The sequence below is a fragment of the Microtus oregoni genome, unplaced genomic scaffold (genome assembly GCF_018167655.1).
Source record: "Microtus oregoni isolate MIOR12 unplaced genomic scaffold, Mior012 000013F_ref0000133, whole genome shotgun sequence".
Classification (NCBI taxonomy): domain Eukaryota; kingdom Metazoa; phylum Chordata; class Mammalia; order Rodentia; family Cricetidae; genus Microtus; species Microtus oregoni.
In genome coordinates this window covers 6722472-6748963 of record NW_024543072.1, presented here as the reverse complement: position 1 = coordinate 6748963, position 26492 = coordinate 6722472, and the positions used below count along the sequence as shown (strand labels likewise).

At 38.5% G+C, this 26492-nt stretch overlaps 1 protein-coding gene across 1 annotated transcript in view; it reads left to right on the top strand.

The window, feature by feature from the left end:
* Dnah12 (dynein axonemal heavy chain 12) overlaps positions 1 to 26492 on the top strand; it is a 163687-nt gene that overhangs the window by 67841 nt on the left and 69354 nt on the right. The window contains exons 29-42 of the mRNA XM_041662692.1: positions 2001 to 2110; positions 4847 to 5030; positions 5164 to 5304; positions 7932 to 8015; positions 8511 to 8699; positions 11355 to 11474; positions 12474 to 12662; positions 15503 to 15654; positions 16798 to 16936; positions 17896 to 18062; positions 19956 to 20211; positions 22468 to 22767; positions 23491 to 23669; positions 24901 to 25093. Coding sequence (XP_041518626.1) covers positions 2001 to 2110; positions 4847 to 5030; positions 5164 to 5304; positions 7932 to 8015; positions 8511 to 8699; positions 11355 to 11474; positions 12474 to 12662; positions 15503 to 15654; positions 16798 to 16936; positions 17896 to 18062; positions 19956 to 20211; positions 22468 to 22767; positions 23491 to 23669; positions 24901 to 25093 — 2403 coding nt within the window. The remainder of the gene's footprint in view (positions 1 to 2000; positions 2111 to 4846; positions 5031 to 5163; positions 5305 to 7931; positions 8016 to 8510; positions 8700 to 11354; positions 11475 to 12473; positions 12663 to 15502; positions 15655 to 16797; positions 16937 to 17895; positions 18063 to 19955; positions 20212 to 22467; positions 22768 to 23490; positions 23670 to 24900; positions 25094 to 26492) is intronic.

The following is a 26492-nucleotide window of genomic DNA, read 5'->3' as shown; positions in this document are numbered from 1 at the left end:
TGGAGTGAGCCTTCAGACACTGGCTGGTCACTCCCACAAGCTTTGTGCCACCATTGCCCTAGCATATCTTGCAGGCAGGACACCATTGTAGATCAAAGGATTTGTAGCTGGCTTGGTCTTTGTGTTTCTCCTTTGGTTGCACACAGAATCCATTCCTGTAGTAAAGGTGGTAGAAGTAGGAGTGAAGGCTCGGTGCAGGCACCAGCTTGACTTGTCCATGCTCACCAGCTTGACTTGTCCATGCTCAATAAACTGTATGGGTGTTGTCTTCAGCAGTGAGGCCCCACTCTCAGTTTGTGGAGAACTACATATGGTCTTGGCAACAGCCTGGGTTGTTTGGTTTCCATGGGATTTCTTTGGCCACAACTCAATTAGATGTAACCCAATCCTGGTACTGGAAGCTTCATTTGCCAGTTGGGACACTGTCCCGTTATTTAATAATTTCACTAACTACCTTTTAAATGCCCCTTAATTTTAGCTGTCTCTCCTCATGTTCCCCTTCCCACTTGCTCCTCCCACTTCAATCCCACCCCATCCATCCTTCACTGTCTATTCCATTTCCCTTTCCTAACAAAATCTATCTGTCCTTCTTACTCCCTGACTCCAAAGCTACCCTCTGGGGTTCTACAGATGGCCACTTTGTTAATCATTGACTTAACAGCTAATATCCACATATAAGCAACTACATACCATATTTGTTTTTATGCGTCTGGTATAACTCACTCAAAATGATTTTTTTCGAGTTCCATCTATTTACCTGTGAAACTCATGACTTCATTTTTTTTAAATGACTGAGTAATACTCCATTGTATAAATATACCACATTTTCTTTATCGATTCCTCTGTTGAGGGACATTAATGTTGTTTCCAATTTCTGGCTATTATGAATAGAGCAGCAATGAACATGGTTGAGCAAATGTCTCTATGGCAGGATGAAGCATCTTTTGGGTATATGTCCAATAGCTGGGTCTTGGGGTATACTTAACTCTTGGCAGTGAGTTTCATTCTTCCATCTTTGATGTGCTAATCATCTATAGTATAGATCTTTTCCTTCAGCAGAAATTTATTTTTGGAAGAGGGGTCAGGGTAGGTTTGAGTCAGTTCACAATGCATCACTAGCTGGCTTGGATCTCATTATGTAAAACAGACTGGCCCAAAACTCATATATATCTGCGTGCTTTTGCTCCCGAGTGCTGGGATCAAAAATGTGCACTGCGTTAAAAGTGCTGTAGCTGTATTTTAGGGTCTATATTGCTGTGATGAAATGCCATGACTAAAATTAACTTGGGGAGGAAAAGATTTCTTTAACTTACACTTTACCATCACAGTTTATCACGGAAGGTCTGAGGACAAGACTCAAAGGGGCAGGAACCAGAAGGCAGGATCTGACTGCAGAGGCCATGGAGGGAGCTGCTTACTGGCTTACTTCTCATAGCTTGTTCAGCCTGCTTTCTTATAGGACCCAGGACTACCAGCCCAGGAGTGGCACCACCTACTGTTGGCTGGGCCCTCCCACATCAATCACTAATTAAGAAAATGCCCTCCAGGCTCGTCTGCAGCCCAATCTTACAGAGGCATTTTCTCAGTTGAGGTTCTCTCCTCTCAGATGACTGTAGCTTATGTTGAGTTGAGCTGACATAAAACTAGCGAGGAAACCCAGGAAAGACTAACCCATTTCTGAACTTAAGTTCCTTCAGAATGATTTGCATCTATAGTACCTTATGGCTCTTAAATTTTAAATGATTTTTTAGCTTTTCTGTTTATTCCTACTTGCTATGGTATGAAGGATTATCTAAAATTAGACTTTTGTCAAACACCTTTAAAAAGAATTGTTTTTATTTAACATACAACCAATGCTAGGACGCTGTGATCATTAATAAAATACCCTGGCATGTTAAAGGCATTTTAGTTTTATTTATTTTTTTATATGAAAAATAAAACTTTCTAACATGATTTAATAACATTCCATAGAAACACATTCCATTTTTATTTTATTTCAGGAATTTATGGAATGTACACATGAAGCATGCCAAGCACACAATCTTCAGCCTGTTAAATTTTTTCTTGAAAAAATTATTCAGACGTATGAAATGATGATTGTTCGACATGGGTAAGAGTATTGATGATCCGCCATAGTTTTATGTTATTTTAAATTAAACTAAAGAACCAAAGGGCAATAAACTTTATATATTAGGAAGGCTAGAGATCAAATGACTTCTCCCTTCTCAGTAGCTTACAGCAAACACCAAGAACCAGGAGTGGGTTGCACACACTTGTAACCCTAGGAACCAGAAGCGGGGGGAGGGGGTGCACACCTGTAATCCTAGCCACCAGGTGTGAGTTGCACACCTGTAACCATAGCTTATGACTGTCTGAAGCAGGAGGATCTTGTATTCCAGGCCAGATTGGCCCATATATGAAGATCCTGTGTCAGAAACTGAAGTACACACAGCTCACTGTTAGGTAACAATTCTGAAATCCACTTGGACACATGGTGCCCATTTCCAGAGAGGGCACCATTAGCTGTGAAGCTAATGGAGTTTAAGCTTCAGGACCTCTTCCTTGTAGGGAACCATTCAAGCAGCTGTAAGCACTTTGTATATATAATTTATTTTATAAGGCATTATTAAAGTAGATATGTAATTTTGTGTTCATAATTATATGTATATTTTTCCTTTACTAGATCACTTAAATTGAACTTAAGGCTCTTTATAACATCTTGTATCTAATTGCTTGATTTTTCTTTCCTGGGAAGGACTTTATAATCAGTTGTTTTCAAGGTACTCAACTTAATATTTGAAAGATCTTCCTATTTTGTCTTTTTTCCTCAATATGCATGAAATAACAAGAAAGAAAAGTGTTATTCATAGTAACTGAAAAATGATATTCCATCCATTTCCTGCTCACAGATAGTTAGGGTTTAATAATCACGATTTTTGTAAAGTTAAAAAAAAAACTTTATATTATGCAAAACTTCAAACATATACTAAAATGAGGGAATAGTAAATCAATCCTCATGCATCTAGGGTTGAGCACCTATATAGGTTAGACCAGAATCAGGAGGTAGAAATCAGTGGGCATCTTCAGAAATGTAATCAGCTTTTATGTGTTTTATCCTCCACCTTCCCTAAGTACAGGTTTATTGTCCTATTTCTCTAGATTCTTGTGGCATCCTTAACCCTGCCAGGCTTAGTAGACTCTACACCTCTAGCGTGTTTTCAGCAAGTCATGTTCTCATAAAATGATTCCGATAGCCCTTCTTATCCACAGTTGTTATTTCTATGGCTTCATTTACCCACAATCAGCTAACTGCAGTCTAAAAATACTAAAGGGACAATTTCACATTTGGAGAGAGAGACCAACTGTCATCTAATCTTCTGAAAGTATATTATTGTAATTATTCTATTTTATGACTAGCTACTGTTAGCCTCTTACTATGTCCAACTTATAAATTAACCTTTGTAATAGTTATGAGTATGAAGGAATAACATAGTATTTTTTTTTTTTTGGTTTTTCGAGACAGGGTTTCTCTGTGGTTTTGGAGCCTGTCCTGGAACTAGCTCTTGTAGACCAGGCTGGCCTCGAACTCACAGAGATCTACCTGCCTCTGCCTCCGAGTGCTGGGATTAAAGGCGTGCGCCACCACTGCCCGGCCTAACATAGTATTATTTACACTTCTACAGAAAATATGGTTTTGGGTATCCACGAGTGGACTAGAATGTAACTCCTAAAGACTGAAGGACTTCTGTACTGAGAACCTTCATAGATTTTAATAATGTGGTAAACTAGCCCTGTCCTTGATTTCATCCTGAGTATTTATTGTTGAAGTGTTCTTAGTTTTTTACCAATATGCATGAGGATTCTACAGGTCCCTGAATTTCTGAACTCCCGTATTCTCCCCCCCCCCCCCCGCCACTTGCAGGCAGACCTTTCCCTCCCATCCTGTGTACTCAGTGTTTATAGTGCCTTAGTAAACCCAGCAATCTTTCCATTGTACCTAATAATACTGTACTCACTACCCTTTCCTCCTTCATTAGGTATATTATCTGTCTTCCAACTTATCTAGATGGTTAAATTCATCAAATGGTTTACCATGTATAACTACAATTGTTAATCATTTATCCCCTGGAAACTTAATTTGCCCTGGCTTCTAAGTCAACATCATATATTTTGGTTTTCTTTTATTATGGCAAGAACAGCCTTCCTATGATAGGCTGACTACATAGGAACAACCAGTGCCAAAATGTTAGCGATTTACAATACAAAGGCCTATTTTTCATGCATGCTGTATGTTCATTTATAGGTTCTCAGGGAGACTCTGTTTATAATAGGCACACAGAGTAGCCGCCATCTCACATTGTGGATTGTGATCTTATTAGAGAGGTGACAGCTCTGTCAGTTCCCTTGCTGGCAATTATCTGCCTTGTGTGACATTCATTGCAATCAGTCACCTCGTGTTTCCACAGATGTGGCAAGGAGGCCTGTGTGCCTGGAGGTGGCCTGGAAATCTTTGGCAAACAGCATTTTGCCACTACAGCAATTGAAAGCTTTAGAAACAGTTCTCCCCCTGCCTTGGGTTTTCTTTTAAGAATATATAAATAATAAAAGTTTATTGTCATTTAAAGACTTTCTGTTATACTCTACTATTGATAGTGTTATGAATGTGGAAAATTCAGTGTACACTCCATCAGTTTAGAAGAGAAGTATTTTCATCTATCGGAAGAAACATTTTAGAAATTTAAAAATTATATATGGTGATTTAACACAGGGTGATGTTTTCTATGCTGGTATAAATAATTTAATTAGCCATATTTTTACCATCTTATTCTATAATTCTCTTTTATAGTTTTATGCTAGTAGGAGAGCCTTTTGCTGCAAAGACAAAAGTTCTGCATGTGCTGGCTGATACTTTAACTCTTATGAATGAACGCAACTATGGAGAGGAAGAAAAGGTCATGTTCAGGACTGTAAACCCGAAGTCAATTACTATGGGCCAGCTGTTTGGGCAGTTTGACCCCGTGTCTCATGAGGTAATCTGCAAGATAACACTCTTGCCTGTAGTCAGTGTATATTAAAGTAAGAAACTATAAGTATTTCTATTTTTAATGATAAATCCAATTTAATTTATGAATGAGGCCTTTTAGCATTTTCTTCTCTCCTCAGTGGACTGATGGCATCGTGGCGAACACGTTTAGAGAATTTGCCTTAGCAGAATCACCTGACCGGAAATGGGTTGTATTTGATGGTCCTATTGACACTTTGTGGATAGAAAGTATGAATACAGTCTTGGATGATAATAAAAAGGTAAATCACTATTGTTTAGAGCAGAACTTATTCAGACATAATTAAGTAATCCTAGGACTATATATTCAAGCTAAAGTGTGTAAAAATTGAATACATTTATAAATTGCCTTTTCAGTAAAGACTATGCTATAGGAAGTCTTTTTGTTTTTAATAAAATGAAAGTGAATTATATTAAAGCTACTGTGTTGACATAATTATTGTCTTAGTCACTGTTCTGTTGCTGTGACACCATGACCAATGCAGCTCTTACAATAGAAAGCATTTAACTAACAGCTTGCTTACAGTTTCAGAGGGCTAGTTCATTATCGTCATGGCAGGGAGCATGGAGGCCTGCAGGCAGCCACCGGAGCAGTAACTGAGAGCTACCTTGTGCGTTGGGAGAGAGAGATATTAGGTGCTTGGCGTGGGCTTTTGAAACCTCAAAGCCCACACCCAGGTGATGGACTTCTCCCAATAAGGCCGAACACACCTCCTAATCCTTTTTATCCTTTCAAACAGTGCCACTCCCTGGTGACTCAGCATTCCAATGCGTGAGCCTGTGGAGGTCTTTCTTATCCAAGCCACCACAGTAATCTATCAGCAAATCAAGTTGGGCTGGAGAGATTGATTAGCCCTTAAGAACACTGGCTACTCCTCAAGGAACCAAGGACCCAGGCTCCATGTTGTTTCCAGAAGTCACCTGTAACTCAGTCCTTGGCACTACACACACGTGGTGTGTAGATATATATGTAAACAAAACATTGATACCATAAAAAAGAGAAGGTTATTTCAATGATATGATTTCATATAGAACTTTAATATTTTGCAGGAAAAGAAGTCTTATTTCTTTTTTTTAATTGAGTTTTTATATGTAAAATGTTACCCTAGGACATGAGAAGTGTATAAAAGAACTAGACAATGGAAGTCTTATAATATTTATTTTAATTAAGAGTAAATGGGCATAAAAGTCTAAAAAGAGATGCTATGATTTTAATGTATTTGTACACTTTCTTAACTGTTACCAAAATAAAGGTACATAAAATTCTCTATACCCAAAGGTTCATTCATGCACTTCCATAATCTAGTATAAGTAGATATACTAGAAGTCAGTATATCTTCTAGAGATCATCATTTAACCAATAATAATTGGTTTTAGCAGGTCTTGGGCTTCCTGTTAATGGATTTATATCTTTAATGCTTTTCTGTTTTGATCCATGTAATGAGGTATTTGTGTTGTTGTATTCTACTTTATTCCTTATTCTTTTTCATGCCTGTATTAGTATTCTCTTATCTAACTGTATTTTAGTTTATTTCTATACTTGTTTTGTGGCTCTGGGGACTGAATCCTGGGGCCTTGCACATGTTAAACAAGTACTCTACCATTAGGTTATTCCCTCTGCCCATTTTATTTCCATACACATATGAAATTACTGTTCTACTAAGTAATAAATTCATTTAATTAGTACTCAAAATTATATTTAAGTACCTTGTCATCGTTGGTCATTACATTTTTCCTTATTTTCACTTAGTAATATTGATTGCACTCAGAGTAAAAAGTAAACTGACAAGCATTGATAAGTCAGAAAGCAGGAATTAATCAGTAGGATGAAGTATAGAATTTAAACTCAAATATAAGGATACTCTCACATTAGATGAAAGGTGGAGTGTAGCCGGAAAGTTTGGATAGACAGAGGTGATGATGAAAGATGAAGACAAACCTTATGACAGCTTGTCTTCATGAAGTGGTATGCCTCAGTACTTCACAGATGTAAGGAGAATTTTAATAAGCCATAGTGCGAACTGGGAAGCAGATCTGCTTAGCAGTGGTTCTCAACCTGTGGGTCATGCCTCTTTGGAGTCACATATCAGATATTTACATTATGACTCAAAACAATAGCAAAATTGCAGTTATGAAGTAGCAATGAAATGGTTTTATGGTTGGGGGTCGCCACAGCATGAGGAACTGTATTAAAGGGTCACAGCATTAGGAAGGTAGAGAACCACTGGCTTAGGGAAACATAGAAGTATATGTGGGAAGTACTGAAGACCTGGTTAAATTAAAATGCATGAATCACCATTCATTCTACCAAAGAAAAAGATATCCCAGAAGAAACTGAAGAAACAAACCTTATGGCACGGGAATAAATTCAACATGAAATAAATGCAGATAAAAGTAAAAAAAAAAAGAATTTAAGGAGACTTCATAAATATAGGCCTAGACTAGTTTTTTTCTAATTTCAAGCCATACTAATATCTTTATCATAGCACATGTTTTATCTATAAACATATTCATTCTATCTTATAGTGATATTTTATTTGTGTTTTAATAAATAAAGCTTGCCTGAAGATCAGAGTGCAAAACTAGTCACACTAGTCAGTCATACAGACCAGGTCGTGGTGGCACACACCTTTAATCCCAGCACTAGAGAGGAATATAAGACGGGAGGAAAGAGGAGCTCGGGCTCATAGTCTGCAGTTTGAGGTTTGGTGGAGATCACTGCAGTCTGCAGTCATGCTGAGGATAGAGGCAAGAGCTCTCTAGTGGCTTGGCTGCTTTGCTTTTCTGATCTTCAGCTTGAACCCCAATATCTGTCTCTGGTTTTTTATTATTCTAAATTTTAAAATATTTGAAAAATATTTGCCTTTAGCTTTGCCTTATGAGTGGAGAAATCATTCAAATGTCTCCTCAAATGAGCCTCATCTTTGAAACAATGGACCTTTCACAGGCTTCCGTAAGTTCTTAATATAATAGTGATGTGTTTGTTTGTTTATTTGTTAATTGAATCAAAATATTTTGTGGCCTAAAATGGGTTTAACACAGAGATGAATAAGACTTAATGTATGTTTAAAAGGGATGAGAAGCATGCTAATAACTACTCCCAGTGCACAGTTACACATAAGTGCTTTAAGAGTGTGGAGGAGATTGGTATCCATGGGGGTGATGGGGAGAGAAAGACCTTAGAAGATATTTGTATTTGACCTAGTTTTGCAGAAGAGTCAAGACGTCTTCAAGGAGATTAACTAGGTTTGGGTATTTCAAATTGTGACTGGATGATGCATAAACACAAAGAGGTGTAGAATGTCTAAGGACCTGACTGAAAATAGTTTTCTGTACAGGAGACATCTGGTGTGTTTAAACTGTAGAAACAGGCAGACCTAGACTGTGAATGGATGTTGAAGTGCTAACTGAGAGTTGTCAGGTAAAAGGAACTCTGCTTCTTCTCCAGCCTGCCACTGTGAGTCGTTGTGGCATGATTTATTTGGAACCATCACAGTTAGGATGGGAACCGCTTGTGGCTTCATGGTTGAATTCATTGAAAGAGCCTCTAAATGAACCAGAACATCAAACCCTGCTGAAAGAACTTTTCAAATGGCTAGTACCACCTTCTTTAGCATTCCGCAGGAAGAAATGCAAGGTAACAGCACTATAATTCTCCGGCTTACTCCAGTTTCAGAAGATTCTGTTCAACTTAACTAAATCTACAGTCACTATGCTAGAACAACTAACTAAAGCAATTTTTTTCTTTACCTTTGTTTTATCTATCTATCTATCTATCTATCTATCTATCTATCTATCTATCTATCTATCATTTTTGGCCTTGACCTCACTATGTAACTGAGGATGACCTTAAACTTCTAATCCTCCTGCCTCCACCTCCCAAGTTCTGGGATTGCAAGCATGTTCGTTCTATGCCCAACCTTCCTTGGTTTTATACTTCTTAAATTACAAATAACTTAAAAGGTTTACTTTAACTTCACTATTTATATCAAGTCATAGTTTCTAGACCTTTAAAAATCCCAATTACTTTCTATATTTTAAAACTATTTTAGGTGCTAGAGCTGTTGCTCAGTGGTTAAGAATGCTCACTGCTCTTGTAGAGGAGCTGCATTCAGTCCCCAGCTCCCATGCTGAGTGGCTCACAACTGTCTGTAACTCCAACTCCAGGGTCTCTGCCCACCTACACTATATGTACACATATGTGCACATGCACACACACTTTATAAAAATAGATATTAAAATATTTTAAATATCTATCTTTTTAAACTCACATGAGCTTTTAGCATTTTATGAAGATTCTTTATGCTGTGCTATTTTCCTGAGACTGTCCTAACAAGTTACTACCAATGTGGTCTCTTAAATAACAGACCTTTACTTTCTCGTGGTTCTGGAGTTTAGAGGCTGACATCAGTATGTTGGCAGAGCTATGCTTTCCTGGAAATGCTGAGGGAGAATGTTTCCTTTATCTTCCAGATTCTGGTGGCCCCAGTTCTGAGGCTCATGGCTACGAGCTCCAATCCCTTCTTCTTCTTCTTCTTCTTCTTCATATGGCCTTCTCTCTGTCGCTCTTCTCGGTCGCTCTTCGTGTCTGAGATTTCATGCCCATTGGATAATTCATAATGATGTCCTGTCCTCCAGATTCTTACTTACATCTTCAAAGATCTTTTACCATAACTTTTTGGGATTATAATATAGAAGGATCTTTCAGAAGACCACAATTCAGTGATGATCACCTGTGCATAAACACCCATGAACACTTAATATATTGGTACAGAAAGAAACTCAATGGCTTCCCATCCTATAATAGGATTTAAGAAAGAGAAAAGATATGGTATTGAAAGAAAAACACTAGACAATTCCACATTGCAAATATTATTTATGGTGACTTCATAGGGAAAGTAAAAGTTCTTAGCAGTCTGTTGGTTTTAAATCCCTACTACAAGACAAGCAAATAATCCAGATAAGCTCCATCTTCCCAGTAATGACCGCTTGTTTCCTTTCCATGTTTGTCATGGTTTCTGTATGCAGCAGTTCTAAAGCAATGCGGGTTTATATCCTCCTTGGTAATCTTTGCATTTGTCATCTCTCCAGCTATTTCCACAGCTCAGGCTTGCCTGGAGAGTGGCCTCAGTGCTGATTTCTCTCCTTCCTGGACCATCACAGTAGCACTGCTCTGGTTCAGTCCACACCTCACAGTTAGAATGGAGATTCTAAATGTCCACCCGTGCTGTTCATTCCCTACTTAAAATCCTTCTTTGGAGCCTTCTTCCTATAATCACCTTTAACAAAGCCCATATGACTCTTGGGGTCTGATTCTTGTCTGCTTCACAAGCATAATTTTTTGTCCTCTTTCCTTTCTATCCTGTAGGCTCAACTTAGTAGTCTGAATCTGCTTGTATTTGTGACTTAATTCTACTGCCCTAAACATCCTCCCCTCATCTATTTTCCTAACTTTTATTTTCCTTGATAATTCAGTTCATTTTCTTTTTCCTTGGGAAGGACTTTTGTTATTTATCCTTCTCCAGTTTCCCTGAAATCAGTTTCTGGGCCTGTGTCTGCCCTGAGTACTCTCACTCCATCTCTCTCTTCTGAGACTGCCTCCTCCATATAAGTATCTCACTGTAGTATACGTTCCTGTTTTGTTTCGGCGTTGCTCCTTTTCAGAGATTGTGTCTCTTATTTCCACATTTCCCACTTTGCTCTATGGCTATAAGTATAATATGTCTTTCATAAACAAAATAGATAACTGAATGACTTGGCTGTCAAAGACTTGATTTCCACTCTCCTTAGAATATTGTTTATTCTTGTATAGCACATAATTTCTATTTATCATGGGATTTAGAATAAGAATACATTATGTACAATTTTGTCATATAATAAGCCAAACTAAAAATCTTGGAGAGATGTTTTTATTGTGCCTACACTTTGTTTTCTATAAGTTTAAATGTTATAAAGAATATATGTATACTGTTTTTTTTTTAAATGCTGGGTCTTTTTCCTCTTTTTTGTTTTTCTTTCTTTCTTTCTTTTTTAATATTTATTTATACAATATTCTGTCTGTGTGTATGTCTGCAGGCCAGAAGAGGGCACCAGATCTCATTACAGATGGTTGTGAGCCACCATGTGGTTGCTGGAAATTGAACTCAGGACCTTTGAAAGAGCAGGCAATGCTCTTAACCACTGAGCCATCTCTCCATCCCCTGTATACTGTTTTTATAAAAAAAAGATTTACGTTTCTTCTCCAAATGAGATGGGAAGTGTAAAAAGCATTTCCTCGTTTTTCGCTTTGCAGGAACTGATTCCCACAAGTAACATCAACGCAGTCGTCTCCCTCACACGCCTCTTTGAGGTCCTTCTCTGTAGCGTGCTGGAGAATGAGCCCACTACCAAGCACACGCGTGTTTGGACCATGGTTTGTTTCATGTTTAAGGTGGTTTTAAATTAAAATGTGGTTACAGAAGATATTTGTATTCAGAAAGACCTTTTGTATGAACCAGAGCAACTTTTCTGATGATCGCTGAAGAACATTATATTTCTCCTTACATTTCGGGTTGTCTTTTTAAGATGATCTCTTCACATTCTTCCACAGTTATTATCGTTAGCTTCATAAAATGATCCCAGGAATTGTCCATCTGTATATAATTTTGTATATTTTCAGAAAATTTTTGTTCTCTCGATAAACCCAAGCTTCCAACTTTATCAGATGGTTCAGATCACTTCATACGACTTACATAGATTCATTCCTGATTAAAAATTTGGGGGCAATGTTTTTGTTTAGTCAGATAAGACATGCACATAGAATAAAATTCAAAAGTCAAAAGCATATTTTCCATTCATACCAATCTCTCAGGCACCCTCAAGGCAGTGATTTCTAGTGCCCCACATAGCCTTATAAAGACATCACACACACAAACACACACACACACACACACACACACACACACACACACTGTTTCCTGTGTACGTATTTTGTGTGTCACTAATTACTAATTATATTACAAATGATATTTACTAATTTGCATCTCACTTGCAGTATGTCTTAGTACAGAGTTACATCATTTTTAAAAGCTGTGTATCCATCAGCATGTGTGGCGTACTCTAAATAACCCAGACTTCCAGGAAGAAATAGTGATGTAACCAATGTTTTTATACATATGTCATTTCACTGCTAGGAATGTATTTAAGGACGAATTAAATACAGGTCCCTAGGCCATTTGATGTAGGTATTTAAGTTTTTATCACTATTGCCAAAGGAATGATTCTATATGTAATTTAGCTGTACCAAGCTCTACTTCATTTATCTGCATGACCTTTCCAGTAATGTAAGCAGGTCTTAATATATTATATTTTAGTTATTTCTTCTAAATTTTCTTTAAAGATAATCACTATAAGTTAACTTTTTCACCAACAGGCTTGTTTTATATTCTCCTTGATTTGGTCGATTGGAGCAAGTTGTGATACAAATGGCCGCCTTGCTTTTGATAATTTCATACGATCCATTGTATCAGGGAAGAACGAAGAAGACCCATTGCCAAACTCTGTGGGTAAATGGGAATGCCCATTTGATGAAAAAGGCCTGGTCTATGACTACATGTATGAGGTATGACCTAAAGTGCATATCAGGACAAAATGGGAAACACAAAAACCTGGGCTGGAGAGATGGCTCAGAGGTTAGAAGCACTGACTGTTCTTCCAGAGGTCCTGAGTTCAATTCCCAGCAACCACATGATGGCTCACAACCATCTGTAATGAGATCTGGTGCCTTCTTCTGGCTTGCAGGCATGGAGGCTGTACACTGTGTACATAATAAATAAATAAATCTTAAAAAAAAAACACAAAAACCTGTCAGCACCTATGTCAGTTATGACGTCACCTGCAACTTGATTTACTTTTCCACTCTGTTAAAGGACTCGAATGCTTTCTTTAAAGCAGAAAATATTTAATCAGTCATCTTATTCATGCAAATTTCATTTTATGGTTGTGAGATCTAATTAGAGCCTTGTTATAATTTTACCTAATTTACTAGAAAGAGAACGGACTCACCCAACTAGCAGTGGAAAACTCACTCCTTCACCCAAATCATACTTAGAGTTTTAAGAATATGATCAAAACCAGTTTTATCTTTATTAGTCATAGAGGAAAGTCAGTGAAATAATCTCTAAAGTAAATAATCAAGAGACAATAGCATAAAGCATGCTTTCTAAAAACTGAAAGTAATTATCAGAATATCCAGTTTAAGCAGGTTAAAGTAGGGGAATGGCTCAGCAGTTGAGAGCATTGACTGTTACTCTGAAGGACCCAACTTCAGATCCTAGCACCCACATGACAGCTCACAACTGTCTGTAACTCCAGTTCCAGAGAATCTGACAGTTACACCACTGCACATAAAATAAAGTTAAATAAATTATTATTAAAAATAAAATAAATAAATAGATAGGTAAAAGTAGTTGCCTTTGGGAAAGAGAAAATTGGAGTTAAGAACTATTCTTTTGTTTAATTTTTTTGTTTGTTTTCGAGAAAGGGTTTCTCTGTGTAACCCTGACTGTCCTGAAACTCGCTTTATAGACCAGGCTGGCCTCGAATTCAGGGATCTGTGTGCCTCACTCTCCTGAGTGCTGGGACTAAAGGTGTGCACCACCATATCTGGCATCTTTTTCTTAATCAAATAAAACTTTTAACTCTAAAATACATGTGTGTGTAACTTTAATATGACTCTACAAGTTTTTTTTTAAATGAATTATTGAGCCAGTGAGATGACAATGAGTAACAAACACTTGGCACCCAAACTGAGTTATACCCTGTCTGCCCCGCAGTGGAGGAGAGCAGGGCTCCCAGAAGTTGTCCTCTGACCTCCATATGCGCGCTGTGGCACCTGTTTGCCTAATAGAATGCAGCAGAAATTGTTAGCCCCAGCTCTAGAACTGGAGCAGCTCCTCCACTCTGACTACTTTGCTGGAATTAACTGTTATAATTAGATAGTAGAAGACCTGGGGATGACAGGGAAAGGGAAGAATAATCAGAGGAAAGTAATGGTCGAGCTGGTTCTGACTGGAAGATATCAGGACAGCGGCCGCAGCCGCCAGTGGCTCAAAAGAATTTCAAGACTTTGGTTTTGTCTTTTGTTTTGTTTCTGTTTTTTCAAGATAAGGTTTCTCCTTGCAGCCCTGGCTGTCCTGGACCAGGCTGGCCTTGAAATCAGAGAGATTTACCTGCCTGTGTTTCCAGAGTGTTGGAATTAACCACTCAGCAGGAATTAGAAGACTTTAATTGTACAGCTCAGCTGATTATCTTGTCTAAACATCAGGCTAGGTCAAAAAGGCAAAATGGCAAAGGAATACAAATGCCTCAAATGATGTTTTATTTTTAGTTAGATTATAGCTCATTTACTTCAACACATGAAAGATACAAAACCAAAATTTAGCAACTTGTAACTTAAGTTACACTAGAATAGTTTGAAACAAATACTCAGCATATGCAAAAGGACATATTACAGGAATTTAGGGAAGATTAGATATTAAGAGGGCATAAATTCAGCTGGGCCTGGTGGTGTGTGCCTTTAGTCCCAGCACTCAGGAGATAGAGTTCAAGGCCAGCCTGGTTTACGTAGTAAGCTCCAGGACAGCCACAGCTATGGCTGTCTCAAAAACTAAAGGTCATAAATTCTAGATACGTTGAGTTTATGATAAAGTGATATTTACTTTCTTTGGATTATCATTAAAAATTAGTTGTATTAAGTGGGTGGTAGTTTCATGGATGTTTATTTATTAATCTGCTTTATGACTGAAGATATTACTTATATTTTATATGAATAATTATAATATTTCATTTTAGAGGAGGAAAAGGCTAAAGTTTTTAATTTGGGGAAGCTTCCTTTCGAATATTTAAAAAATTTTTTGTGTATGGGTGTTTTGCCTGCATGTATGTATGTGTATGCCTGGTGCCTACAGAGGTCAGAAAAAGGCGCCAGATCCCCTGGAACTGGAGTTACAGACAGTTCTTAGCTGACATGTGGGTTCTGGACATTGAATCTGGGTCCTCTGGAAGAGCAGCAGAGAGAGCCATCTCTCCCTGATTTAGAATTTTTAATAAAACTTACTTTTCAAAAAGACAGTAAAGTCCCCTGTCATCCAGGCCCAGAGACTCTGGCTGTGATGTCAATGGCCTTTTGATGGTGTCTTGGGTCACAAACCCTTACCACAGCGGCTGTCTGTGGCCCGTTTGTATTTGTTCTTCTGTAAACTGCATGTTTGTGTCTGTTACCCATCTTTTGACTGCGTGAACTTTTCCTTGTCTGTCAATGCTAAAATGTCACTGTGTTACAGTTGTTATATTTTATCTAAAGGCTCACATCTTTACAAGCAAATGGTGTAAGTATTGAACACATGCTCTCGGATGTAGCAAGTGCATAGTTGTAATATTTTAAAACATATTTTCCTTCAGCTAAAAAACAGAGGTCGCTGGCTCCACTGGAATGAATTAATTAAAAGTTCTAATTTAGAAGACAAACGAACCAAGATTCAAGATCTCATCATCCCTACAATGGACACAATTAGATATACTTTCCTAATGGATTTGAGTATTGCCTATGCAAAGTAAGAAACTCTACTATAAACATGAATTCTAAATAAAACAGTACCATTCTAATAAAATGGTAGCATTTTAAAAAGTGAACTTTGAAGTCATTGAGTTTCAGGTGACTGAGACCATGGCTGGGAATTAATTAGCATGTTCTAAATGATATTTACTACTATTGGAAAACCTAGAATTTGGCTCTCTTATTGCTCACTCTGAAGTTTTAACAGACCCATAGTTCATTACCTCTTACGTCACCAAAAATCACCCGCAGTGTTACTATTGAAAAGCTATATATTCTGGGATGGGGGAATGATTCAGTCAGTAAAGTATTTATTCATAAGATGCAGAACCAGACTCCACATAGAAAGCAACAGGCATGGTGGTACACGCTTGTAATCACAGCCCTGGCAAGATGGAAGACAGACAGGCAGAACCCTGGAAGCGCATGGGCCAGCTAGCCTATCCTTCTTGGCAAAGTTCCAGACCAGTGAGGAACCCTGCCTCAAACAAAAGGTGGCGAGTACCTCGGAATACCACCATGGTCACCACTGAACTCCATACGTCTGGTGCCTAAGCATGCCTATACATACATATGCACTCACACAAACCACCACCTCTCAGTCTCTCCTTTTGGAGAATACTCTTATCCCTGCTTCTCATCCCACATTAGTAACGCTGGGATTGCGTACACCAGCTACCAGGACATTGTTACACGGACTCCAGGGATCCAAACTCAGGGCATCAGGCTGGCAGGTGTGCTTGGCTCTGCCTTTACTAGTCCTCACGAAAAATTATACACGTGTGGAGTTTTAGTAGAAATGACTTGACTACTATTTAAAGATTTTGTTTTCTTTGTTTTTGGCTTTCTTATTTGTTTGTTTGTTTTGTTTTGTTTCTTTTGGTTTTTTGAGACAGGGTTTCTCTGTAACTTTGGAGCCTGTCCTGGAAGTAGCTCTCGTAGACCAGGCTGGCCTCGAACTCATAGAGATCGGCCTGCCTCTGCTCCCGAGCCCCAGGATTAACAGCGTGCACCACCAACACCCAGCTATTTAAAGTTTTTAAAATACTTACTTGAAAAAAAAATACTTACTTGAGTTTTTTGAAAAATACTTTTATACTTTCTTCCATTTTGAGTTATGTTATTCATTGTTTTTATAAAGGCCACTGCTTTTTGTGGGTCCGACTGGTACAGGAAAGTCAGTGTATGTCAAGGATAAGCTAATGAATCACTTGGAAAAAGACAAGTACTTTCCTTTCTATGTGAATTTCTCTGCACGGACCAGTGCCAATCAGGTTCAGGTTTGTATAAAACCAGATTTGGGTTTGTAACCATTATACTTTATCTTATTTGATAATATTAAAATATTTAAAGCTATATGTTAAATATGCAACTTTGTAAATCCGTAGATCGAAAGATAACACTTGTACATTAGCCCTTTAAGATTTATCATTAATTTTGACTTGAGAAGCAATGATTGATTTAACTGGAGAAGAAAGTCTAAGAGACGTTCACATGTGTGCATAGAAGAGTGGTGGGCGGGCACAGGAGAATATCCAGTTGTTTTTTTCTATACTCTTCTGTGTGGCTTTTGGGGGCATTTGCTGCTTACCTGCTGGTCCACTATGATCTATTGCATGATCTTCTTTTGCCCCTAAATATAACAAGCTGAAGCTATTTCATGAAGCTCCTTGTAATTGCCACACTTAGCATCTCTTCCTAAATTTGTGCCTTCTTACTCTTCCCAACCCTATTTCTGTTCTTAATTTAAAAGTCTTGCTAAGTTGGCATACTGCAAAATTTTTGAATAGAATAATTTTGGTATTCAGTTTTACAACAGACAAGCATGTTTAAAACTTAGGTAAAGGGATATCCAGTGTGAAAAAAGGATTATAGTATTATAGATGTGTATATGGAATGCAAGCTTACCGTGTAAATACCTATGATAACTCTAAGTGCAGGGGAGCATTTCAACACATGTTATTTGAAATGATGTTGAGTTTAAAGTTTAGTATCATTTTAAGTAAGAGTAACTTAGAGTAATTAAACACATGACATTATTTCCTCTCAAAGATTGTTAGTAATTTTTTCTAATGTTAACTTTTATGTTAAGCTACTGATTAATTAAAAAACAGTAGCTGTTACTAGTATACAATGGATACTGGCCACATAGATCTCCATACTGACTTAATCAACGATGATAATATTAAGTTTGTAATACTGTCATAGATAAATATACTTTTTCTTTTTAAATTTTTAGAACATCATCATGGCTAGATTGGACAAAAGGCGCAAGGGAGTATTTGGACCACCTATGGGAAAGAAGTGTGTAGTGTTTATAGATGATATGAATATGCCTTCACTGGAGAAATATGGAGCCCAACCACCTATTGAGTTATTACGACAGTTTTTTGATTGTGGACATTGGTAAATAATTTATTTAAAGTCTTTTTCATTTTATTTATTCTCCTTTCATATAGTACATCCCTACCACAGCCTCCTCTCCTCCGCCCTCTCAGTCCCTCCCCTCCCCTCCCCTCTCCTCCAGATCTACTTTTCCTAGGCTCTCCTTTGGAAGAGAGCAGGCCTCCCAGAGATAACAACCAAACATGGCATAACAAGATGCGATAAAACTAGGCACAAACCTATACATCAAGGCTGGATGAGGTAACCCAGTAGGAGGGAAAGGGTCTCAAGAGTAAACAAAAGAGTCACAGACACCCCCACTCTCACTATTAGGAGTCCCACAAGCTAACAGTATATGCAGAGGATCTGGTGCAGACCCATGCAGGTTCCATGATTGCCACTTCAGTCTCTGTGACCTCCTGTGAGTCCTGCTTAGCTGATTCTGTGGGCCGTGTTCTCCTGGTGTGCTTGACCCCTCTGGCTCCTACAGTCCTTCCTCCCACTCTTCAGGTTCCCAGAACTCTGCCTAATGTCTGGCTGTGGATCTCTGCTTCTCTGCCAGAGAAAGCTTCGCTGATTGGTGACTGGAATTAAAAAAAAAAACATCCGCTTATAAGTTAGTACAAATCTTGTTCTTCTTTCTTACCTCACTCAGGATGTTTTTTTTTCTAATTCCATCCATTTACCTGCATATTTCATGATGTCATTTTTTAAGCAGCTGAGTAATACTCCATTTTTGAAGAGTTTGTCATACTTTTTTATATTTGAGATTACAGTTTAGCTTCAACAGCTCTCCTTTCCCTCTCCTTCAAGCCTTCCCGCATACCCTTTCCTGCTTTTCTTCAAATTCATATATTCTCTTTTTTTCCACTAATTTTAGTACCACATATTTTTATCCATTCTTTGATTGAGGAACGTCTAGGTTGTTTCCAATTTCTGGACATTATGAGTAAAGCCTCTATGCACATAGTTGAGCAAGTGGGAATCCTTTGGGAATATGCCCAGTAGTGGTATAGCTGGGTCTTGAGATAGAATAAGTCCCAATTTTCAGAGGAAGTACCATATTGATTTCCATGGTGGCTGTACAAGTTTGCACTCCCACCAGCAATGGAGGAGTGTTCCACTTGCTCCACACCCTCACCAGCATGTGCTGTCACTTGTATTTATCTTAGCCATTCTGATGAGTATAAGATGGAATCTCAAAGCAGTTTTTATTTGCATTTCACTGATGGTTAAGGATGTTGAACCTTTAAGTGTTTCTCAGCTATTTGAGATTTTGCTATTGACAAATCTCTGTTTAGATCTGTAACCCCCATTTTTAATTGAATTATTTAGCTTGTTGATGTCTAGCTACTTGAGTTCTTTATATGTTTTGGATATTAGCCCTTTGTCAGATGTGGAGTTGGTGAAAATCTTATTCCATTCTGTAAACTGTCCTAGTGACTGTGTCCTTTGCTCTACAAAAGGTTTTCAGTTCATGAAGTCCCATAATGTCAATCTTAGTGCCTGTGGAATTGGTGTTCTGTTCAGAAAGTGGTCTTCAATGCCAATGAATTCAAGGCTATTCCCTACTTTCTCTATTATCAGGTTCAGTGTGTCTGTTTTTATGTTGAGATCTTTGATTAATTTAGACTTGGGTTTTGTGCACTCTAAAGACCCTAGATGACAGGAAGATCAGGACTTTACCATACCAGAGTGATGTATACTTTATTGTTCAAACTGAGACACTGCTAAGAATAGAAGGACGGTGTTGATGATAGCAAGCACAAACCAGACTCGTCCTAGGCAAAGTGGAACAATCACCCCTAACTTATAGTTATTCCCTTTACAAAAGCTAAAGCTAAGATTAAATTTCTAAGGTTATCCGTGCTTCATTTTATCTTTTCTTTCTTTGTCTTTGTGTGTGCTTTCTAGGTATGACCTCAAGGACACCAGTAAAATCACACTGGTTGACATAGAACTGATAGCAGCCATGGGTCCTCCAGGTGGTGGAAGAAATGCAGTCACTCCCCGTTTTATTCGACATTTCAATATCTGCACCATCAATTCTTTCAGTGATGAAACTATGGTCCGGATTTTCTCATCAATCATGGCATTCTACCTTAGGTCTCATGAATTTCCTCCAGATTACTTTATAGTTGGAAACCAGATAGTCAGTGGGACTATGGAGGTGAGCATGTAGTGCAATGTAAGACGTGTTAGTGACAGATACTTCCTTTACTTGGTCTTCTTTAAAAAATGTCATTCCCTGGGCCATCTGTGGTTTCCTTTATCAGAGATCCTGTTCCAGATGGTTTAAGAGCAGGAAGATCATAGAAAATTTTGAAAATGGAGAACCTAACTGGGGGTGAGATTTGGCTGCTATTCCTAAGTGGATGTTCTAAGACAAGCAGTTTGACCTTTTGGAGGCCTAATGTTTAATCACTAAAATGAGATATGATACATGTTTCCTAAGGTTGTAAGAAATTTTCTCATAACCAGTACCTACCACATCATAATCATTTTCTTGATGGTTAGGTTTCCACTGTGGTATTTGTTAAATTTTCTCTTTTCTGTCTTCTTTCTTGTTCTTCATGCTTTTTTCTTTTTATTTATTCTTCTCTCATACAATACATCCCAATTGTAGTCTTCCCTTCCTCCACTCCTCCCAGCCTCCCACCTCTGCTCTGCCTGAAATCCACGGCTCCTCCATTTTCCTTCAGAAAAAAGCAGGCCTCCCAGGATAGCAACTGAACACTGCATAATAAGATGCAATAAGACTAGGCACAAACCCTCATATCAAGCTGGATAAAGCAACCCAGTAGGAGGAAAAGGGTCCCAAGAGCAAGTAAAAGAGTCACAGATACCCCCCCACACACACACACACACTCACGCTGTTAGGAGTCCCGCAAGCTAACAACCATATCATATATACAGAAGACCTAGTGTAGACCCACGCAGGCTCTGTGATTGGCACTTCAGTCTCTGCTCACAGAGACCCTGTGAGCCCTGCTTAGTTGATTCTGTGTGATGTATTCTACTGGTGTCCTCAACCTCTCTGTCCCCTACAATCTTTTCTCCCCTGTTCTGCGGGATTCCCTGAGCTCTGCCTACAGTTTGACTGTGAATCTCTACATCTGCTCCCATCAGCTGCTGGAGGAAGCCCCTTTGATGGCAATTAGGCTAGGGACTGACCTGGTCTTATGGGTGTCATTTTTTAAGAAAATAAATGTAAGCATCTTATTATATACACATTGCTTTTATTCAGACCACATACATTTCAGTGAAAACTTAGAGCATGCAAGGATGGGGATAAAACACTTATGCCCATGTGGTCAAAGAACACCTCCTGATTCAGAGTGTGTTATCTGCCCTTACTCATAAGCCAGAACCAACCTCATATCAAGTGTTAACAGGGAAAATAATGCACTCGAAGGTAATCTCACCAAACTAAACTGTATGGACGCTTGATAAACAGAGGTCTGGGTACAAGGTATATCTTTGAAGGGCATGCCTACAGTGACTTACTTCCTCCCACTAGGCCACACCTTGGAGTTTCTTCCATCTCCTGATAACGCACTGCACTATGAACCCGTCTAGGTCAGAGCGCAGGATATAAGCTCTTCCCAAAGCCCATCTTCTGCCATTCAAGCCTTCAACATGAGAGCCATTGGTGGGAGCATTTCAGATTCAAACCATGACTAAGTGGAAGATTTATTCTGATATAGGAAAGTGCTTTATTTGTATAATATAATATTTAAAATATAACTCGGTATGAGTGGGCCTTGGCCATGTAGAAGAGATTTTTTTTCTCTCATTGAAGCATTAGAGATCTACCATGGGTAGGCAGGGGGATAAACCACAAGCATAGCAAATGAAAAATAGTCTTGTCGTTCTTTTTTGTCAGGATATATTAAACGATTAATTAACCTTTTTAAAGAGAATTAACTTTTCTATGATAAATACATCATTCAGGAAAAATATACTTTGTTTCTATATTTTGTCAATTAAGATAAAAGAAGAATAAGAGTCTAATAGGACGGACGGGAGAGAATTGATAGATTTAAAGTCATTGCTAATCTCAAAGACATTATTTCTTCTTTATTTGGGGTGCTTTAGAATGAGTTACCTGATTTTAATTTCTATTGTGATTTTAAACTGCTTAATAACTTCTAGATTGCCTGTAAGTGAAACAATGGCAGTGAATGGGAACTAAAGTCAGATTAAATGGAACCCAAGTTGAGGTACTATTCAGTTCACTCAGCTTCATAGTACCTGGTTGAGTGCTAGAGATCAAAATGAACATATACTCCATGCTAGGTTCAGTGTTTACATGCTTTCCAGAGCGATGTAATCTAATAAGATAAATGAAATATTATTAATACTATTTTAGGGCTGTTAATTATAGGTATTTCACTTTTAAATAGTTGCATTCTTCCCTCCACAGATATATAAGCAATCTATGGAGAATCTTTTGCCCACTCCTGCAAAATCTCATTATACCTTCAATCTGCGTGATTTCTCACGTGTCATCCGGGGCTGCTTGCTCATTGAGAGAGAGGCTGTGGAGAGCAAGCACACGATGATCCGCCTGTTTGTGCATGAGGTTCTCCGCGTGTTTTATGATCGCCTCATTAATGATGATGATCGAAACTGGCTCTTCATGTTAATTAAAACTGTTATCAAGGACCACTTTAGGGAGCCATTTGATGCTATCTTTTTTCACCTGCGAAAAGAGAATGCTCCAGTAAGTGTATTTAGCAATCAAAAGCATGTCAGGTTAAAATGAGATTTCGTGAGTAATTTTAATGAACATTATCTTACAAAAATGGGCTTGCTTTTTATTGAACACATTCTGATGTTAGTCCATAAGAATGTATGTGGTATAGAGGTCATCTGGAGTTATTTAGGTGTTTAGGTTATTCTATAATGGCTGTTAATGAGACCGTACAGAGTGCATAGCATGGTACCAACTCATATGCTATTCTTAGCAAAGCGAGTCGGAAAAGATGGCTTTCCGGTCTATAGAAAAAGCATCTGAAGAGACAGGTCAGCAGTTAAGAGCACTGGCTGCTCTGGTGGAGGACCAGGGAGATTCCTACCACCTTCATGGCAGCGCACGGCCACCTACATTCCCAGCTCCAGGAGCTCTGACAACCACTTCTGGCCTCTTCAGGCATAGCACACACACACAACACAATTAGATACAAACCAGCAAAAATCTCATAAAATCTCATAAAATAAAAACAAATCTTTTTATTCCCAGTCTATAGAAAAAGCAACAAAATTTTCTAGTTGCCAAATAAAGTTATCATTTTATGTGTTAATTTTAGACAAACATTGTTTGCTATCTTAATATTTAAAGTAATTAGCTAGCAATCAACCCATGACATACATAAAACTATTTATATTTTTTATTAAATTTATTTTGTAATTTAACTTATATAACTTTATGATTTATACTCTACAGGTAACTGAAGAAGACATAAGAAATCTCATGTTTGGGGATTATATGAATCCTGATCTTGAAGGAGATGACCGAATTTACATTGAAATTCCAAGTATTCAGCAGTTTAATGATGTTGTTGACCAGTGCCTAGATGAGTATAATCAAACTCACAAAAGCAGAATGAATCTTGTTGTGTTTAGGTACCTATATTTTATTTATTTTTCTATTATTTTATGTTTTAAAACAATGTTTTTTATTTTACATACCAATTTCAGTTCCCTCTCCCTCCCCTCCTCCCACTCTCTCTACTTTTCCCCCCCACTCCACCCCCTCCACCCCTCAGAAAGGGTGAGGCCGCCCATGGGAAGTCAACAAAGTCTGTCTCATCACTTGAGGCAGGACCAAGGCCCTTCCCCCTTTATCTAGGCTCAGCAAGGTATCCCTCCATAGGAAATAGGGTCCAAAAAGCCATCAAGAAACTAGGTACCTGTGTTTATGTATGTGTTTGAAACTTTTATTTATAAATTTTCATGAAATATTTTAAAAATACAGTAAATACCTGTCACATATATTACAATATAAAGTACAAGTAATTTATTAAGTTGCCTGTTTCAGCCAACACTCCCCTTAATCTATATTAATAAAAAGAAACTCCTGATTTTTTTCAGACAGAGTATGTTCAGAAGACAACCTCCAGGTGCCAGTGCTCACCTTCCCACTTTGTTAAAACAGGACCTCTTTGCCACTACTACATAAGCCAGGCTAGCCGGCCTAATGGACATCTAGGACTCTCAGATCTGTGCCTCCATTTCCTGTAGCTGTGCTGGGATCACAAATGCTTACTAGATCCAGCTGAAACATGATTAATAAAAACTCAGAGACAGATATTGGCGGCCAACCTGAGACCAGAAAAGCAAAGTAGTCAGCCCCTGGCTCTTACCTCTACCTCAGTCCAAAATGTTGGTCCTGCCTCCAGGAATCCCAGAATGAGACTGAGAGCTGTCTCCTCCTGTTTTATAATCCTCTCTAGTTCTGGGATTAAAGGCATGCACCACTACTGCCTGATTTCTATGGCAGGCTAGTGTAGCTACTGGGATTAAAGGTGTGTGTCATGGCTGCCTGGTCTTTAAGGCTGGCCAGTGTGACTGTTTCACTTTTCTGATCTCCAGGCAAGCTTCATTTGTTACAATACAAATGAAATGCCACTACATCCAGATGTTATGTGAGTTCTGGAGATCTGAACTTGAGTCATTAGGCTCTTGAGGCAAGAACTTCCCCAACCCCGGTTCCTGCATGCTTTAGTTTTTCAGTAAATTTTGTGTGTATATATATATATATATATTGTGCAACATGATGTTTTCAAATATGTATGATAAAGTGGTAAGTAAAGGTACATGTAAATTGCTATGGAAAATAACTTGTTTTTGGTAGGTATGTTTTGGAACATTTATCAAGAATATGCCGCATTCTAAAGCAGTCTGGTGGAAATGCGTTGCTAATTGGGCTTGGAGGAAGCGGTCGGCAATCGTTAACTCGTCTGGCTACATCAATGGCAAAAATGCAGATTTTCCAACCAGAAATTTCTAAGAGTTATGGTATGAATGAGTGGAGAGAGGATATGAAGGTAAAAAAATATGAAGATATCCAGTGTGAAAATGACTAGTAAAAGTAGTATATTTGTATATTACTACAGTATTACTGTAATACTATATAGTTATAGTTACACTGCTCTATCCGTTAGGTGACTGCTATGAGTGCCTTACTTACATAATCTCATTCCATCGGTACAGCCCTGGGATACGGCAGGTGTAGATGTCTCTGTTTCACTGTTGACACTGAAGCTAAAGGAAATCATATAGCAGAACAAGACTTTGTAATGCAAGTTCTCACAGTTGCCCCTGCCCCGTCTTCATTCTGGTTTGGGAAGACTTATTTCACAGGAATATGTGATTCCCATATCCAAAACGAATCTCACAACAGTCATTCTCAGCTTGTGGAACTTAGTCCTTCTTCTCCCTCTTCTGGGATGTTTCCTGAGCCTAGCGGGAAGGGAGTGACGTGGACTTTCTGTTTGAGGCCGAACACTGCGCTCAGTTATTCTCTGCGTCTCTACTAGTTGTGAGTCTGTGTTAATGACCACCCACTATAATAAGAAAACTCTCTAATGAGGGGTGAGAGACTAATCTGTGGGTAGAAAGGTAAGTACTTAGAAGGAGTTTAATGCCGCCTTGGTTAGTTTCTATTGCTCTGAAAAAACACCATGACCAAAAAGCAAGTTGGGGAGGAAAGGTTTATTTGGCTTACAATTCAGTAGCACAGTTCACCATCAAAGGATGTCAGGAACTCAAATAGGGCAGGAACCTAGAGGTGGGAGCTGATGCAGAGGCTGTAGAGGGGTGCTGCTTATAGAACCCAGGACCACCAGCCTAGGGATGACACCATCCACAATGGGCTGGGCCCTCTTGCATTGATCACTAATTAAGAAAATGTCCTATAGGATTGCCTACAGCCTGGTCTTGTAGAAACATTTTCTCAATTGAGGTTCCCTCCTCTTAGAGGACTTTAGTTTATATCAAGTTGACATAAAACTATCCAGCACAAATGTTATTTCCATTTATCAAAAATAACACTAGTTTGCTATTCCTCTAGGGAAAATCACCACCCCCAACCAAAGACTTTTGGGCACGTTTACAAGTATCATGCATGAGCTCTCTTCTGTGGATCAGGCTTTAGACCAATCAAAACTGTTGTTTTCCCCACATCGTAATGTCCATGCCACTGTTGGACCATTGGGCATTGTAGTTCCCAGGGTTCACAGCCCGGTAGGACTGTGGATGACCTTTCTTTTTTTCCTTTCCTACTTGCTCCGCACCTTTCAGTCAGTAGTAGGGCTCACCACCAAGTCCAGTGAGTGACCAAGTCTCCCTTGCCACTCCCTTGCCTGTGTGGTCTTTGTTTTTGGTTTTTGTTTGTTTGTTTGTTTTGAAGGGAGGATCCTTGGGAAGCCCATGCCCAATTCCTCC